The 17,012-nt window shown below is 40.4% G+C and overlaps 1 protein-coding gene across 1 annotated transcript; it reads right to left on the reverse strand.

The window, feature by feature from the left end:
- Nucleotides 1-1,153: 1,153 nt before the first annotated feature.
- On the reverse strand, nt 1,154-11,245 carry LOC116352932 (zinc finger protein OZF-like). The gene is made up of 2 exons (XM_031824621.1): nt 10,564-11,245; nt 1,154-4,507 (listed from the first exon to the last, which is right to left on the reverse strand). Exons 1-2 carry the CDS (start codon nt 10,982-10,984, stop codon nt 3,294-3,296), a joined length of 1,635 nt encoding a protein of 544 aa, XP_031680481.1. The 5' UTR covers nt 10,985-11,245; the 3' UTR covers nt 1,154-3,293.
- Between the last annotated feature and the right edge of the window lie 5,767 nt (nt 11,246-17,012).

Here is a 17,012-nt window from a genome sequence, read left to right on the forward strand (position 1 = left end):
GTACTGTTGTGCTTCCTTAATGTTTGTTGGTGGGAAAAGGGGGTACCAAGACAAGTCACCCATGGGCCTACATTACCTGTAGGAAAACCTTTGTCTAAATACCCTAGTTAAAACTGGGCGGACCACCCGCTGTATTATTGGTTAGTTAGTTAACTGTATTGGAGTAGGCTAGTCTAGCTTAGGGGTGTTTTGGGATATTTTATTATTTCTTTCCTTGGGTTCAGCTCAGCCCCTTTTCCTGCCACCCTTTACCGTGTGTTTAAAATAACCCATGAGTGTTTGATGGTAGATTTAAGTTGTCTGTGGTTTTTTCACTATTATGATTTGCTTGAGATATGTTACGGCTCTTGTTTCCATTCCCCCTAGACTGTAGGGCCAAAGGGATTCGTAACATCTATGTTTATTTACATTAGTGCAAACTGTCCACTGATATTGGTGTAATTTCTCACCCCTTTTGGCTGTATGAAAGTTAATTTCCCCTCAGACAGACACATTTGTTCTTTGATATTATGAAGGTCAAATGTGTAGAATTTACTATTCCCCCACCTCATTACATTGCTTGTGCATATTTGGTGGCCTGACTGCATCCAGACTGTCAAAGGCCCATCCCGGTAGGTCTGAACCTAATGCAGCTTGGAGTGATCAGATGACAGAAGTCACATTTAAGTGCCAGGTGTAACTGTGGCCATAGATGCTTCATATACATTACTTTAAGTGTTTTATATAGTATGACTAAATGTGTTGCAGGGGCAGTCAAGAAATGGAACGGCAAGGCCACAGAACATGACATAAGCAGAGCTGTGGGAGACCACCTCAAGCCCCTGGTAGAGCTGGGGGTGGTGTTTACTACTCCACCACGCCTTCAGCAGGCTGGAAAAGTGTGATTTAATGGGTGGTTGAAAAGTGCACTATTTTGACATAGTGGAAGATATACTGACTCTATACAGTTTTTCATACTAAGATGGACCAAGATGTGTGTTGCTTTTGCACATATCTTGGGGCGGCAGGGTAGCCTAGTGGTTAGAGCGTTAGGGGTGTTAGGGGTTGCAAGTTCAAATCCCCGAGCTGACAAAGTACAAATCTGTCGTTCTGCCCCTGAACAGGCAGTTAACCCACTGTTCCTAGGCCGTCATTGAAAATAAGAATTTATTCTTAACTGACTTGCCTAGTTAAAGGTAAAAATATTTGTTAATTGGTTTTGCAAGAATCTGTTGATTGTCGGTCATTGGGTTAATATGGTTTGCAATATGTTTAAATCAAGCTTTATTTCTATAGTACATTTCAGACATGGATGCAACACAATGGCTTCACAGGGAAAAAACAAACAAGAATAAACAGAAATATTTAGTACACAACATAAGAGGATAAAAAACAGAAGATTGAAAGACTAATGAGCATCCTAAGGAAATGCCATTGATTAAAATATCAACAATATGATTCTATGGGTGATGCACTGGGCCAGACACTCTTAATTATAACCTGGAGCACGGGGCCAGCCACTCTTAAATAGATCCTGGAGCATCTGGGACAGACATTCTAAAATATCACCTAGAACACTGGGCCAGCCACTCTTAATTATAACCAGGAGCACTTGGCCAGCCACTCTTAAATAGCATCTGGAGCACCTGGGCCAGCCACTCTTAAATAGCATCTGGAGCACTAGGCCAGACAATCCTAAATAGCACCTGGAGCACTGGGCCAGCCACTCTTAAATAGCACCTGGAGCACTGGGCCAGCCACTCTTAAATAGCATCCGGAGCACCTGGGCCAGCCACTCTTAAATAGAACCTGGGCCAGCTCAGGTGAAACGCCTTCCAATTAACGAGATGGACAAGCCAGCACAGGTGTAACACATACTAAGGAGGAGACAATCAGTGCACCCTACATGCTAATGAGCTATACGTGCTGAAGTCCATCCTCAAAACATAAATGGAAAAACCAAAGCCCATAACACCTTCTCCCTTAAGACAACAAATAAACTCAGCAAAAAAAGAAACGTCCTCTCACTGTCAACTGCGTTTACTTTCAGCAAACTTAACATGTGTATGAACATAACAAGATTCAACAGCTGAGAGACAAACTGAACAAGTTCCAGAGACATGTGATGAACAGACATTGAATTATGTGTCCCTGAACAAAGGAGGGTCAAAATCAAAAGGCACAGTGAGTATCTGGTGTGGCCACCAGCTGCATTAAGTACTGCAGTGCATCTCCTCCTCATGTACTTCACCAGATTTGCTAGTTCTTGCTGTGTGATGTTACCTCACTCATTCACCAAGGCACCAGCAAGTTCCCGGACATTTCTGGGGGGAATGGCCCTAGCCCTCACCCTCCAATCCAACAGGTCCCAGATGTACTCAATAGGATTGAGATTCGGGCTCTTCGCTGGCCTTGGCAGAACACATTCCTGTTTTGCAGAAAATCACACAGAACGAGCAGTGTGGTTGGTGACATTCTCATGCTGGAGGGTCATGGCAGGATGAGCCTGCAGGAAGAGTACCACACAGGATGTCTTCCCTGCAATGACAACAAGCTCAGGCCAAAGATGCTGTGACACATCGCCCCAGACCATGACGGACACTCCACCTCCAAATCAATCCCGCTCCAGAGTACAGGCCTCGGTGAAATGCTCATTCCTTCGACGATAAACGCAAATCCGACCATCACCCCCAATGAGACAAAACTGCGACTCGTCAGTGAAGAGCACTTTTTGCCGGTCCTGTCTGGTCCAGCAACGGTGGGTTTGTGCCCATAGGCGACATTGTTGCCGGTGATGTCTGGTGAGGACCTGCCTTACAACAGGCCTACAAGCCCTCAGCCCAGCCTCTCTCAGCCTATTGTGGACAGTCTGGACTGCCACTGCGAGGGTGATCAGCTGTCCGTCCTGTCTCCCTGTCTCACAGTACGGACATTGCAATTTATTGCCTTGGTCCCATCTGCAGTCCTCATGCCTCCTTGCAGCATGCCTAAGGCACGTTCACACATATGGTGAGGGACCCTGTGCATCTTTCTTTTGGTGTTTTTCAGAGTCAGTAGAAAGGCCGCTTTAGTGTCCTAAATTTTCATAACTGTGACCTTAATTGCCTACCGTCTGTAAGCTGTTAGTGTCTTAAGGACCGTTCCACAGGTGTATGTTCATTAATTGTTTATGGTTCATTGAACAAGCATGGGAAACCTTGTTAAAACCCTTTACAACAAAAATCTCAAATCAATTGAACAAACATTAAAATTATCCTACAACAATGTTAAAAACAGTGACAGTGACATTACAATGATATCATGAAACAACTCCTTCATCTATGTATTTTCTGATGTTTAATCAGATATCTTTTATCTGAGAATCTCTTGTCACATTGATTACAGCTATGAGGTTTCTCTCCTGTGTGTGTTCTCTGGTGTGATACCAGGCTGTTGAGCCAATTAAAACTTTTCCCACATTGAGTACAGCTATATGGTTTCTCTCCTGTGTGTGATCTCTGGTGTACCATCAGGCTGTTTAACTGAGTAAAACTCTTCCCACATTGATCACAGGTATAAGGTTTCTCTCCTGTGTGTGTTCTCTGGTGTGTAATCAGACAGCCAGATGTAACAAAACTCTTCCCACATTGAGTACAGCTATATGGTTTCTCTCCTGTGTGTGATCTCTGGTGTACCATCAGGCTGCTTGACTGATTAAAACTCTTCCCACATTGATCACAGCCATAAGGTTTCTCTCCTGTGTGTGTTCTCTGGTGTACTATCAGGCTGCTTGACTGATTAAACCTCTTCCCACATTGATCACAGCCATAAGGTTTCTCTCCTGTGTGTAGTCTCTGGTGTATCTTCAGATCTCCAGATTGAACAAAACACTTCCCACATTGATTACAGCTATATGGTTTCTCTCCTGTGTGTGTTCTCTGGTGTTTTGTCAGATTGCTAGATGTAAAAAAACACTTCCCACATTGATTACAGCTATAAGGTCGCTCTCCTGTGTGCATTCTCTGGTGCACCTTCAAGGTGTGTGATGTTGAAAAGCTTTTCCCACAAAATGAACAATGGTGAAGCTTCTCTCCTGTGTGTATTCTCTGGTGCACTATCAAGGAGCTTGACACAGTAAAACTCTTCCCACATTGATCACAGCCATAAGGTTTCTCTCCTGTGTGTGTTCTCTGGTGTGATTTCAGGGTTTTTAGCTGAGAAAAACTGTTCCCACATTGATCACAGCCATAAGATTTCTCTCCTGTGTGAATTCTATGATGTATTTTAAGGTCTACTGTAGAGTTAAATATTTTCCCACAGTCAGAGCACCAGTGAGATTTCCCTCCAGTGTGAATTCTCAGGTGTACTTTTAGTGAATTTGATCTTGAGAAATGTTTCCCACAGTCGGAGCAGCAGTAAGGTTTCTCTCCTGTGGATCTCTGCTGTTGTTTACTGGGGTGTTCTGATCTAGAGAGACTCTTCTTTGCCTCATCAGCTTCATGAGGTTGTTGAGGCTCCCCAGAGGATCCAAGATAGTCCCGTCTCGCTCCTGTATGATCGACAAAGTCAGACAGACGGTTTTAAAGTCCCACAACAGCAGAAATCCACTGTTAATTTATTATTTGTTCACCTTTATTTAACCAGGTAGGCAAGTTGAGAACAAGTTCTCATTTACAACTGCAACCTGGCCAAGATAAAGCAAAGAAGTTTGACACATACAACAACACAGTTACACATGGAATAAACAAAACATACAGTCACCAATAAAGTTGAAGAAAATCTATATAGAGTGTGTGCAAATGAGGTGAGATAAGGGAGGTAAGGAAATAAATAGGCCATGGTGGAAAAGTAATTACAATATAACAATTAGACACTGGAATGATAGATGTGCAAGTAGAGATACTGGGGTACAAAGGAGCAAGAAATAAATAAATACTGTATGGGGATGAGGTAGTTGGATGGGCTATTGGCAGATGGGCTATGTACAGGTGCAGTAATCTGTGAGCTGCTATTGTGACAGGTTAAAGGAAATAGTCATAGCCTGTTATACATTAAAAAGTATTAGTAAGTTCATAGTATGTGAGGATCTTAAAACATCTAAGGTTAAAAAGATGCATTCAGTATCAGTTGATAAAGATTGATAACATTCATATAATTGTGTTAAAGTTCAAATCTGTCAAAGGGTACGAATTGTGAGAGTAATGTGTAAATGTTATATTGATTACTTGATTTTGTAGTGCCTAAAAGTGTTAATCTGTGATCTACGAAATGCTCTTAATCTATGAGCCGGAGATCGATTGCTCTGGTCTCCACCCATATTCCTGGGGAAAATCGCGGTCTTTTTCTCATTGAACTAAACGTTAAATTGAGAATACAACACCGTATCACTCTCGTGATTATTTCTCCCCTGTTTTCAGGTACTTTATTGATGATAAAAATAGTAATTTAAATGTTATAACACACTAACATGTCAAGAGTGTTTAAGGTGTGTCTTAGTAACGTTTTGAGGAAGTTAGAGTTAAGTTTGAAGAGAGTAATATTAGCCCTGCTCGGTTGAAGTGAAGAATAGCATCGTACTGAGAGTAGCTGCCATTTTATGTCGATTGTGAATGAACATGTACGTTGTTAATAAGATATTTTGCTGTGTTATTTGTATAATGGTTTTTCTGTTGTTTTGTAATGTGTTACTTTTGTGAAATTCATTGAACTAAACGTTAAATTGAGAATACAACACCGTATCACTCTCGTGATTATTTCTCCCCTGTTTTCAGGGGCGTAACACTATTTTGTAAATGACATCATCGAGGATCGGTAGGATGGTCAGTTTTACGAGGGTATGTTTGGCAGCATGAATGAAGGATGCTTTGTTGTGAAATAGGAAGCCGATTCTAGATTTAATGATTTAATACTCACTTAATGTGAGTCTGGAAGGAGAGTTGACAGTCTAACCAGACACCTAGGTATTTGTAGTTGTCCACATATTCTAAGTCAGAACCGTCCAGAGTAGTGATGCTGGACGGCGGAGAGGTGCGGGCAGCGACTGGTTGAAGAGCATGCATTTAGTTTAAAAGCAGTTGGAGGCCAAGGAAGGAGTTGTATGGCATTGAATCTCGTCTGGAGGTTAGTTAACTTCACTAGGGTAGGGGGCAGCATTCGGAATTTTGGATGAAAAGCATGCCCAAATTAAACTGCTTGCTACTCAGGCCAAGAAGCTAGGATATGCATATAATAGAAAACACTCTAAAGTTTCCAAAACTGTTAAAATAATGTCTGTGAATATAACAGAACTGATATGGCAGGCGAGGACCTGAGGAAAATCCTTCCAGGAAGTACTATTATTTTGAAAGGCTGTTTTTCCATTGAACGCCTATCCACCATACAAAGACTTAGGACCTAGTTCACGATCTCTATGGCTTCTTCTACATGTGGCTAGTCGTTAGGCATTGTTTCAGGCTTTTACTCTGAAAAATTAGGGAGATACAGCAATTTCAATGAGTGGACAGTGGAAATTTCCAGCCATGAGCCCAGCGTGTGATCAGGACTCCACCTTTCTTGTTTATGCTTTTCGATTGAGAAACGTTTTGTCCGGTTGAAATATTATTGATTATTTATGACAAAAACAACCTGATGATTGATTGATTGATTTCAACATCGTTTGACATGTTTCTACAAACTTTTATTGTACTTTAACTTGTTATGGCTGCAATCCCCCTATCGGGATGAGTGTCAGCAACAACCTCTGAATAGCATATTATATTTTATATTCATGAAATCACAAGTGCAATATAGGAAAACACAGCTTAGCCTTTTGTTAATCTACCTGTCGTGTCAGATTTTGAAATTATGCTTTACAGTGAAAGCAATCCAAGCGTTTGTGTAAGTTTATCGATCGCACGATAAAACATTAAGTACACTTAGCATCAGGTAGCTCAGTCACGAAAATCAGAAAAGCAATCAAATTAATAGTTTACCTTTGATAATCTTCGGATGTTTTCACTCACGAGATTCCCAGTTACACAACGAATGTTCAGTTTGTTCCATAAAGATTATTTTTTTATCCAAAATACCTCAGTTTGTTTGTCGCGTTATGTTCCGAAATCTACAGGAAAGAGCGGTCACGACAACGCAAACAAATTCCAAATAGTTTCCATAATGTCCACAGGAACATGTCAAACGTTTTTTATAATCAATCAGGTTGTTTTTAAAATATATAATCGATAATATATCAACCGCAAATGTCTTTCACAGTAGGAGAGGGAAAAACAATAGCTGTCCAAACTCTTGCGCGAGCAAAACTCATGTGACAACTTGACGCAATGTTATCGTTCTGGCTCATTTTTCAAAATAAAAGCCTGAAACTATGTCTGAAGACTGTTGACACCTTGAGAAAGCAATAGGAAAAGGAATCTGGTTCATATCCCTTTAAAAGGAGCAATGGGAGGCTATGGAACATGGAGTTTTCAAAATAGAAGCAACTTCCCGTTTTGATTTTCCTCAGGGTTTTCGGACAATATTTTGACCGTTTTGGAAACTTTAGAGTGTTTTCTATCCAATACTAATAATAATATGCATATATTACAATGGGCACATTTTCATCCAAGCTACATAATACTGCCCCTATTGCCCCTCCATTTGAAATAAAAAACAACAACATTTTGTCTGGATGTTGAGAGGTTTTTGGACATAAAGTGGGACATTATCGAAAAAAAAAAAACATTTATTGTCTAACATGGAGACCTGGGAGTGCCACCAGATGAAGATCATCAAAGGTAAGTGATTCATTTTAACGCTATTTCTGACTTTTGTGACACCTCTCCTTGGTTGGAAAATGGCTGTATGGTTTTCTGTGACTAGGCGCTAACCTAACATATTTGCGTGGTGAGCTTTCGCCGTAATACCTTTTTGAAATCGGACACTGTGGTTGGATTTAGAAGTTTATCTTTAAAATTGTGTATAATAGTTGTATGTTTGAGGAGTTTTAATTATGGGATTTCTGTTGTTTTGAATTTGGCGCCCTGCAAGTTCACTGGCTGTTGGCGAGGTGGGACGCTACAGTCACAAGGGTACCAGACAGGTTAACACAGTGTCCAAAGAAGGGCCAGAAGTATACAGAACAGTGTTGTCTGCGTAGAGGTGGATCAAAGATTCACCAGCAGCAAGAGCGACATCATTGATGTATAGAGAGAAGAGTCGGCCTGAAAATTGAGCCCTGTGGCACACCCATAGAGACTACCAGAGGTCCGGACAACAGGCCCTTCGATTTGACACATTGAACTCTGTCAGAGAAGTAGTTGGTGAAACAGGCGAGGCAGTCATTTGAGAAACCAAGGCTGTTTAGTCTGCCAATAAGAATGTGGTGACTGACGAAAGTCGAAAGTCTTGGTCAGGTCGATGAATACGGCTGCACAGTAATGTCTCTTATCGATGGCGGTTATGATATCGTTTAGGACCTTGAGCGTGGGTGAGGTGCACCCAGGACCAGCTCTGAAACCAGATTGCATAGCGGAGAAGGTACGGTGGGATTCGAAATGGTCGGTAATCTGCTTGTTAACTTGGCTTTCAAAGACCTTAGAAAGGCAGGGTAGGAGAGATATAGGTCTGTAGCAGTGTGGGTCTAGAGTGTCTCCCCCTTTGAAGAGGGGGATGATCGCAGCAGCTTTCCAATCTTTGGGAATCTCAGGTGATACGAAAGAGAGGTTGAACAGGCTAGTAACAGGGGTTGCAACAATTTTGGCAGATAATTTTAGAAAGAGAGGGTCCATATTGTCGAGCCCGCTGATTTATAGGGGTCCAGATTTTGCAGCTCTTTCATAACATCTACTATCTGGATTTGGGTGAAGGAGAAATGGTGGGGGCTTTGGCGAGCTGCTGTGGAGGGTGCCGGGCAGTTGACCGGGGTAGCCAGATGGAAAGCATGGCCAGCCATAGAAAAATACTTACTGAAATTCTCAATTAGAGTGAGATTTATCAGTGGTGACAGTGTTACCTAACCTCAGTGCAGTGGGCAGCTGGGAGGAGGTGCTCTTATTCTCCATGGACTTTAGTGTCCCACAACTTTTTTGAGCTTGTACAACGGGATGCAAATTTCTGTTTGAAAAAGCTAGCCTTAGGTTTCCTAACTGCCTGTGTATATTTGTTCCTAACTTCCATGAAAAGTTGCATATCAGACCTACTGTAGAACTTCACCTAACAATAACATAGACCTAGGACTATAAATCATTTAATATTTCAGGTGAAACATGGAAACTAAAATGTCTTTGTCATGACATTTCATAACTTGATCACCAGATAATTGTGTGAATAACCCCACTAGACTATTCTATAATGTGTTGTCATTCTTTCTGTCCTGAATAAAGGAAAATATCTCTGTGTGTGGTACAATAGCATATATATCAAGGAACAGTTCGCTACACATTATGCGCAAAGTATATCCGTGCCCAAACTGACCAACGGCACCCTACTGTAAATCAAGCAGACAATAATACATTATAAACACCAATTTGTTAGGGATGTTGGATTCAACATGGAGCACAGCATAACTGTCTTTACCAGAGTAATGAATGAAGAAGCACTTTGGTTGTTGTTGCATGTCGTGATGTTTGTCATTTGACTGTCAAAAAAATGATTTGACTCCAAGATCCAGTATTTAAGTTGAAGTTCATAATATGAAGTTTAACTTTATGACTACAACTACTGTTCCCTGGATGAGAGACACTAAATGAAACGGCCCATGGCAGACCACCCAGACCTGACCCCACAAGATGCACCAGTTTTATCAATTTATTCATTGTCTTTCATTTGAAACACTCCTGTCAATGTTGAGTAAGGACGCACAACTGATTACGCATACAGAAGTAGGACTAGTCTACCTGGCCTGCGCGCAAATGTAGGTCTATAAATGTGCCCATTTGGGGATGTCTGATAATATTTCTGATTGTCTTAACGCACCACCACTAATGAGTTGTGGAGCTTCTCAAAGTAATTTTTCTTCACCTCAAACAGCAAGTAAACATAGTCTTAATGAAATCAATTGCGAATGACAATGTCCAGCTCTCGGTTTTTCTACATCCACTCACCACGAGAGTGGTTACATTTCTTCAGCCCCCATCCCTCAGCTGTTTACCAAACCAAGTCTCTGGGCAGCCATTTTGTTCTGTTTAAAACTCAGGTTGTCCCTTTAAAAAAGCCACACATAAATCAATCAACCAACTTGAAGTTCAAACAATAACAAAGCTGTAATTCCACCACTGTTTCGGTAATAAGATGATGATGCGGCTGGAGAAATGTAACTACTCTCAAATTCATAGACAGACCAATGGATGCAAGGACTGGCAGTCCATGACAACATTATAGTTTTAACCACGTTGAGGCTATACAGTGTTGATTTACACTGTTTCTAGACATGGAATAAAACAAATATTATTTGGGGTTCTGATGGGGTAAAACAGTTGAACTAAGCTCATGAGGCATGTGTTATATTCTTCAAGAATCAATGGCTATATATAAACAATTTAAAATACCAAATATGGATGTAACAATGCAGATTTCGTCATTAACACCAAACATCAGTTGTATTTATCAGTCTGTATTTAAGACAGTACTTACTAGTGTTAACCAGGGACCGGTTTCCCGGAGGCATCATAAGGCTAACTTCATGGTTGGATGCCTTAAGATGCGTCTGGGAAACCGGCCCGAGATATCCAGTTTCCTCCTCTTCTTCCTCCTCCTTTTTGGATGTGACAGTCATCTCCCCCTCCTCCTCTTTCACTCCAAAAACTGCATCCTCCTCTTTCTCTGCCTCCTCTTCTTTTACTGTAACATCCTCCTCCTCTTTCACTCTGAACGCGTCTTCCTCTTCTTTAACTGTAACGTCTTTCTCTTCTTCTTTCACGGTAAAAGCCTCAACCTCTACTTGTTTTTGTATTGTAACAGCCTCCTCTTCCTCCTCCTCTTTGACGAGAGCTTCTTTCTCCGTGCAGCAGACCACCTCTTCTTTATCAGGAGGAGAGTAGCTTAGTGAACTCATGGTCGAGGATGCTAGCTAGCTAGGCTAATGCTAACTTACCCAGCCCGCTAGCTGAATAATAACAACACCGTAAATATGAAATTAAATCGGACAACTAACTAGACGACAGAAGTGGGTTTAAAACACAGTGACTAATATACACGAAAGCGTCTAAAGAGCGTTATTGGTTCAGCTATTTTGTCTAGCAAGCTACGGAGGTGTCTGACTAAGTGTTGCTGCTGTTGAAAGAAGCGTTCCGTCAACTAGATTATACGTCACACTAGCGGCATCGCCTTAAAGTCACAGACCGCCCTCTGTTGACTGGAGTGGGTAACGCAGTTGACTAAAATGTTTATTTGATTTTCAGACAAGTTAAAGGGTAGGAATCATTAGTTTTTACTCACCAGTGTACAACACAGTGTGGTTAAAGACGTAGTAAGCTATTTGTAGGCACGATCTGGTTACCTGTAAGTACAAACAGTTATGGTTTTGTGTTATTACATATTTATTAACTTATTTCGGGAAATCTTCCACACTACCCACAATGCAGTATTTCTCCACGTCATATGGATGATCAACTTTGTGCTACTGAGTTTGTATGCCAGTGTAACGGTGTAATGAAGTTACATTTTTTTTTAAATATATTTAACCCTTATTTAACTAGGCAAGTCAGTTAAGAACAAATTCGTATTTACATTGACGGCCTACCCCGGCCAAACCCTAACCCAGGCGATGCAGGGCCAATTGTGCCCTGCCCTATGGGACTCCCAATCACAGCCTAGATTTGAACTAGGGTCTGTGGTTACGCCACTAGCACTGAGATGCAGTGCCTTAGACCGCTGCGCGGATCGTGTGTTTGCATTGCACTCAGTGGTAATGGTATGGGATTCTGGGTAATCCACAGCAGATTTATGGAGAATTTGAAAATGTTGTGGTCCTGGGATAGAAATGTATAAAGTTGACATTAGCAATTTATGTTCTAGTAACAACTGTTGTTGTTGGTTTGGCGTCAAATAAGCCTCTCTTTATATGTTATTTGCCGAATCTCAGTTTTCCATGTGGGTTTTATGATAAAGTTCCCTCTTTCAAGTTGGCAGTTAACTGGAAAATGCATCTTCTTTAGGAGTGATATTTTTATCCTGTCGACTACTGATCATTCATCCACACCCTGTGTCTCATCATTGCAGGTAATTTATGACAAATGTATAAAGTACACGTTTTATAAACTCATGAACACCAGCCAGTTGACTTGCCCAGTTTTGTTAGTTTAGGTGTATTATACTTCTTCGCCAACAGAGGGGGATATTGAGTAATTTTTCAGGTTAATTTGATATATTTTGATAGTCCTTTTTGTTTTGTCAACTTTTCGATATGGATGTTATTCAGCTCACTGGTCACGATAACAACACTCACCCGTAGCACGCGTGTTACATTTAATATAGGAGCTACGAGGCATGCGCCGAAATCGCTAAGCAGTATACTTCAAAGCAGTATGTCACTTTTATCAGCAGTGATCAATGACGTCTGAAGCTTCATTTCGTCCATCATTCTGTCTCTTTTATGCAGTCCGGTAGTTGGGCTCCATTAGTCTCCCTCCTCTCAAACAAATGGCATAAGTTTTGTGTTCCTTTGTTTAACGACCCCTACATTTAAAATGTAGCTGACTGTCTTCTGCAGGTTGTTCTCTAACCAGTGAGGTGAATTTTCATGTGAGTTCCAATTTCCATGTGTTTTTTTCCCCTGCCATCATTCTGTATGTCTCTTCTCTTTTGATCTGCAGTTATGTTTTAGTTGGGCTCCAGCTCACTGACCATAACCGTGCTGGTTGGCTACGCTGGTTAGTCTAATAGCTAGTTGGCTAAATAGCTAACGTTGGCTGGCTGGCTAAAATAACTGCATATAGAAAACATTCTTTGATATATGGTTAGATGGTGTTATGTATTTCCAAAACTGTGGTTTACTTTAATCACTCAAGTCATGACTGAAAACGATTGGTTTAATATGAAGTTATACATTTGAAGTTATTTCTGTTGTAGTTTACATCATAGGGAATAGGCTGGTCCTCCATATTACTTCACACCTGATTTTGGCATTCTTCTGAAATCTGATTGGTTTAATGTAATAACTCCAAAAATAGAGGACAACAGAGGATTGGTTGATTTCCAGCTTTTAATTAAGTATCATTTTTAAGATGATTGATGAGAAAAGTATCATCCAACTCTGGGGTAATTTTACATTGTATAATTGTACAGCCAACTTTCTAACTCCGCCCATAACTTTATGACATCATAACATTCCCAAAAGGATTATTGAGTCATTGTTAGTTTTACACTGAAGACATGACTCTGCCGTTGTGCTGTAGAATATGGTCTCTTGTATAATAAGGGACTATCATTTGTCCCAACATCACAGGCCACAGACTTTGATAAGGAATTCCAACAGTGTTTCTGCAGTTTGAGATTGACAAAAAAAATTTAATGGGATTTCTCCATGTTCACCTGCCAATGTAAATCCATTAAATGAGACAATTTACCAGACAGGAGTTCTTGCTAATGCTCTTCCCATTGAAAACCCGAATGAAAATGAACTTGTGGGCGGTGGTCATGACGGCCTATTGCATGACGTCGTCCATCGGGATTCCCCAAAAAAGAAGACACTGGATTGATCACTGGAGTCAGATGTGAAGGAGGAGGTTGATCATCAGGAGTCAGATGTAAAGGAGGAGGTTGATCATCAGGAGTCAGATGTGAAGGAGGAGGTTGATCATCAGGATTCAGATATGAAGGAGGAGGTTGATCAACAGTGAACCTCTAGGATTGTGGATGGGCTGGCGTTTACACTTCCAGCTTGGTTATATATTTTATACATTGAATGTTGATATTTTTTACCTGTTTGTTCCTCCTGTTTCAGGAAGTGATGTCACTAAGTACTGCCCCTATATATACACAGTGCATTTGGAAAGTATTCAGACCCCTTCACTTGTTCCACATTTTGTTGCCGTTACTCTAAAATGGATTAAATCAATATTTTCCCCTCAATCTACACACAATACTCCATAATGACATCACAATACCCCATAATGACAAAGCAAAAACAGGTTTTTATACATTTTTCAAATGTAACAAAAACAACAACTGAAGTATCACATTTACATACAGTACCAGTCAAAAGTTTGGACACACCTACTCATTCAAGGGTTTTTCCTTTATTTCTACATTGTAGAATAATAGTGAATACATCAAAACAATGAAATAACACATATGTAATCATGTAGTAACCAAAAAAGGGTTAATCAAATCAAAATATATTTTATATTTGAGACTCTTCAAAGCAGTCACCCTTTGCCTTGATGACAGCTTTGCACACTCTTGGCATTATCTCAACCAGCTTCATGAGGTAGTCACCTGCAATTCATTTAAATTAACAGGTGTGCCTTGTTAAATGTTAATTTGTGGAATTTCTTTCCTTCTTGATGCATTTGAGCCAATCAGTTGTGTTGTGACAAGGTATGGGTGGCTCTCATGAGGATTGCCACCGGAAAGGAAGACCCAGAGTTTCCTCTGCTGCAGAAGATACATTCATTAGAGTTAACTGCACCTCAGATTGCAGCCCAAATAAATGCATCACAGAGTTCAAGTAACAGACACATCTCAACATCAACTTCTCAGAGACTGTGTGAATCAGGCCTTCATGGTTGAATTGCTGCATGAAAAAACACTGTTTACAAAAGCTTTGATAAAGAACAAGGCCCACATACTGTTTACAAAAGCTTTGTTAAAATCAGCACAACAGTTTTCAGCTGTGCTAACATAATTGCAAAAGGGTTTTCAACTGATCGATTAGCCTTTTAAAATTATCAACTTGGATTAGCTAACACAACGTGCCATTAGAACACAGGAGTGATAGTTGCTGATAATGGGCCTCTGTACGCCAAGTGATCATAGGGTCCAGTGAACCATGAAGGTGGATACACAGTTCAAGTCGGAAGTTTACATACACCTTAGCCAAATACATTTAAATTCAGTATTTCACAATCCCCAACATTTAATTCTAGTAAAAATTCCCTGTCTTAGGTCAGTTAGGATCACCACTTTATTTTAAGAATGTGAAATGTCAGAATAATAGTAGAGAGAATTATTTATTTCAGCTTGTATTTCTTTCATCACATTCCTAGTGGGTCAGAAGTTTACATACACTCAATTAGTATTTGGTAGCATTTTCTTTAAATTGTTTAACTTGGGTCAAATGCTTTGGTTAGCCTTCCACAAGTTTCCCACAATAAGTTGGGTGAATTTGAGTCAGGTGAGTCAAGTTTTGTAGGCCTCCTTGCTCGCACTCGCCCACAAATGTTCTATAGGTTTGAGGTCCGTGCTTTGTGATGGCCGCTCCAATACCTTGACTTTGTTGTCCTTAAGCCATTTTGCCTCATCTTATGGAAGTATGCTTGGGGTCATTGTCCATTTGGAAGACCCATTTGCGACCAGCCTGTAACTGATGTCTTGAGATGATGCTTCAATATATCCATATAATTTTCCTTCCTCATGATCCTATCTATTTCGTGAAGTGCACCAGTCCCTCCTGCAGCAAAGCACCCACACAACATGATGATGCCACCCCGTGCTTCAAGGTTAGGATGCTGTTCTTCATTATCCCCTTTGTTTCTCCAAACATAACAATGGTCATTATGGCCAAACAGTTCTATTTTTGTTTCATCAGACCAGAGGACATTTCTCCAAAAAGTACGATCTTTGTCCCCATGTGCAGTTGCAAACCGTAGTCTGGCTTTTTTATGGCGGTTTTGGAGCAGTGGCTTCTTCCTTTCTGAGCGGCCTTTCAAGTTATGTCGATATAGGACTTGTTTTACTATAGATATAGATAATTTTGTACCTGTTTCCTCCAGCATTTCATCTCTAGGAGCCAGAACACGTCTCCATCCTGAGTGGTATGACGGCTGCATGGTCCCAGGGTGTTTATACTTGCGTACTATTGTTTGTACAGATGAACGTGGTACCTTCAGGCGTTGGGTAACTGCTCCCAAGGATGAACCAGACTTGTGGAGGTCTACACTTATTTTTGACTGATTTCCTTTGATGTCAAGCAGAGAGGCACTGAGTTTGAAGGTAGGCCTTGAAATACATCCACAGGTACACTTACAATCAGAAGCTTCTAAAGCCATGACATAACTTTCTGGAATTTTCCAAGCTGTTTAAAGGCACAGTCAACTTAGTGTATGTAAACTTCTGACCCACTGGAATTGTGATACTGTGAAATATAAGTGAAATAATCTGCCTGTAAACAATTATTGGAAAAATTACCTGTGTCATGCACAAAGTAGATGTCCTAACCGACTTGCCAAAACTATAGTTTGTTAACAAGACATTTGTGGAGTGGTTGAAAAAAATAGTTTTAATGACTACAACCTAAGTGTATGCAAACTTCCGACTTCAACTGTCGATATTCCATTAAAAGTCTGCTGTTTTTCCAGCTACGATAGTCATTTACAACATTAACAATGTCTATAATGTATTTCGGATCAATTTGATGTTATTTTAATGGACAAAAAAATGTGTTTTTCTTTCAAAAACAAGGACATTTTTAATTGACCCCAAACTTTTGAATGGTAGTGTATATAAAATGGACAGACTAGGTCTATACTGCTCCTACATGGTGTAACAATACATCATGTATATAATGAACAGACTAAGTCTATACTGCTCCTACATGGTGTAACAATACATAATGTATATAATGAACAGACTAGGTCTATTTTGCTGCTACACGGTGTAACAATACATCATGTAGATGTATATAATGAACAAACTAGGTCTATACTGCTCCTACATTGTGTAACAATACATCAGGTAGATGTATAATGAACAGACTAGGTCTATACTGCTCCTACATGGTGTAACAATACACCATGTAGATGTACAGTATATAATGAACAGACTAGGTCTATACTGCTCCTACACGGTGTAACAATACATCATGTAGATGTACAGTTGAAGTCGGAAGTTTACATACACTTAGGTAGGAGTCATTAAAACAA

This window comes from Oncorhynchus kisutch, linkage group LG5, assembly GCF_002021735.2.
Source record: "Oncorhynchus kisutch isolate 150728-3 linkage group LG5, Okis_V2, whole genome shotgun sequence".
NCBI classification, from domain to species: Eukaryota; Metazoa; Chordata; class Actinopteri; order Salmoniformes; family Salmonidae; genus Oncorhynchus; species Oncorhynchus kisutch.

What these genes read in the sequence shown, in the direction of transcription:
- LOC116352932 (XM_031824621.1), bottom strand. Translation starts at nt 10,984, where the DNA reads ATGAGTTCACTAAGCTACTCTCCTCCTGATAAAGAAGAGGTGGTCTGC. An exon ending in CCGGTCCCTGGTTAACACTA is followed by an intron (nt 4,508 to 10,563) that starts GTAAGTACTGTC and finishes TCGATCATACAG; the next exon opens with GAGCGAGACGGGACTATCTT.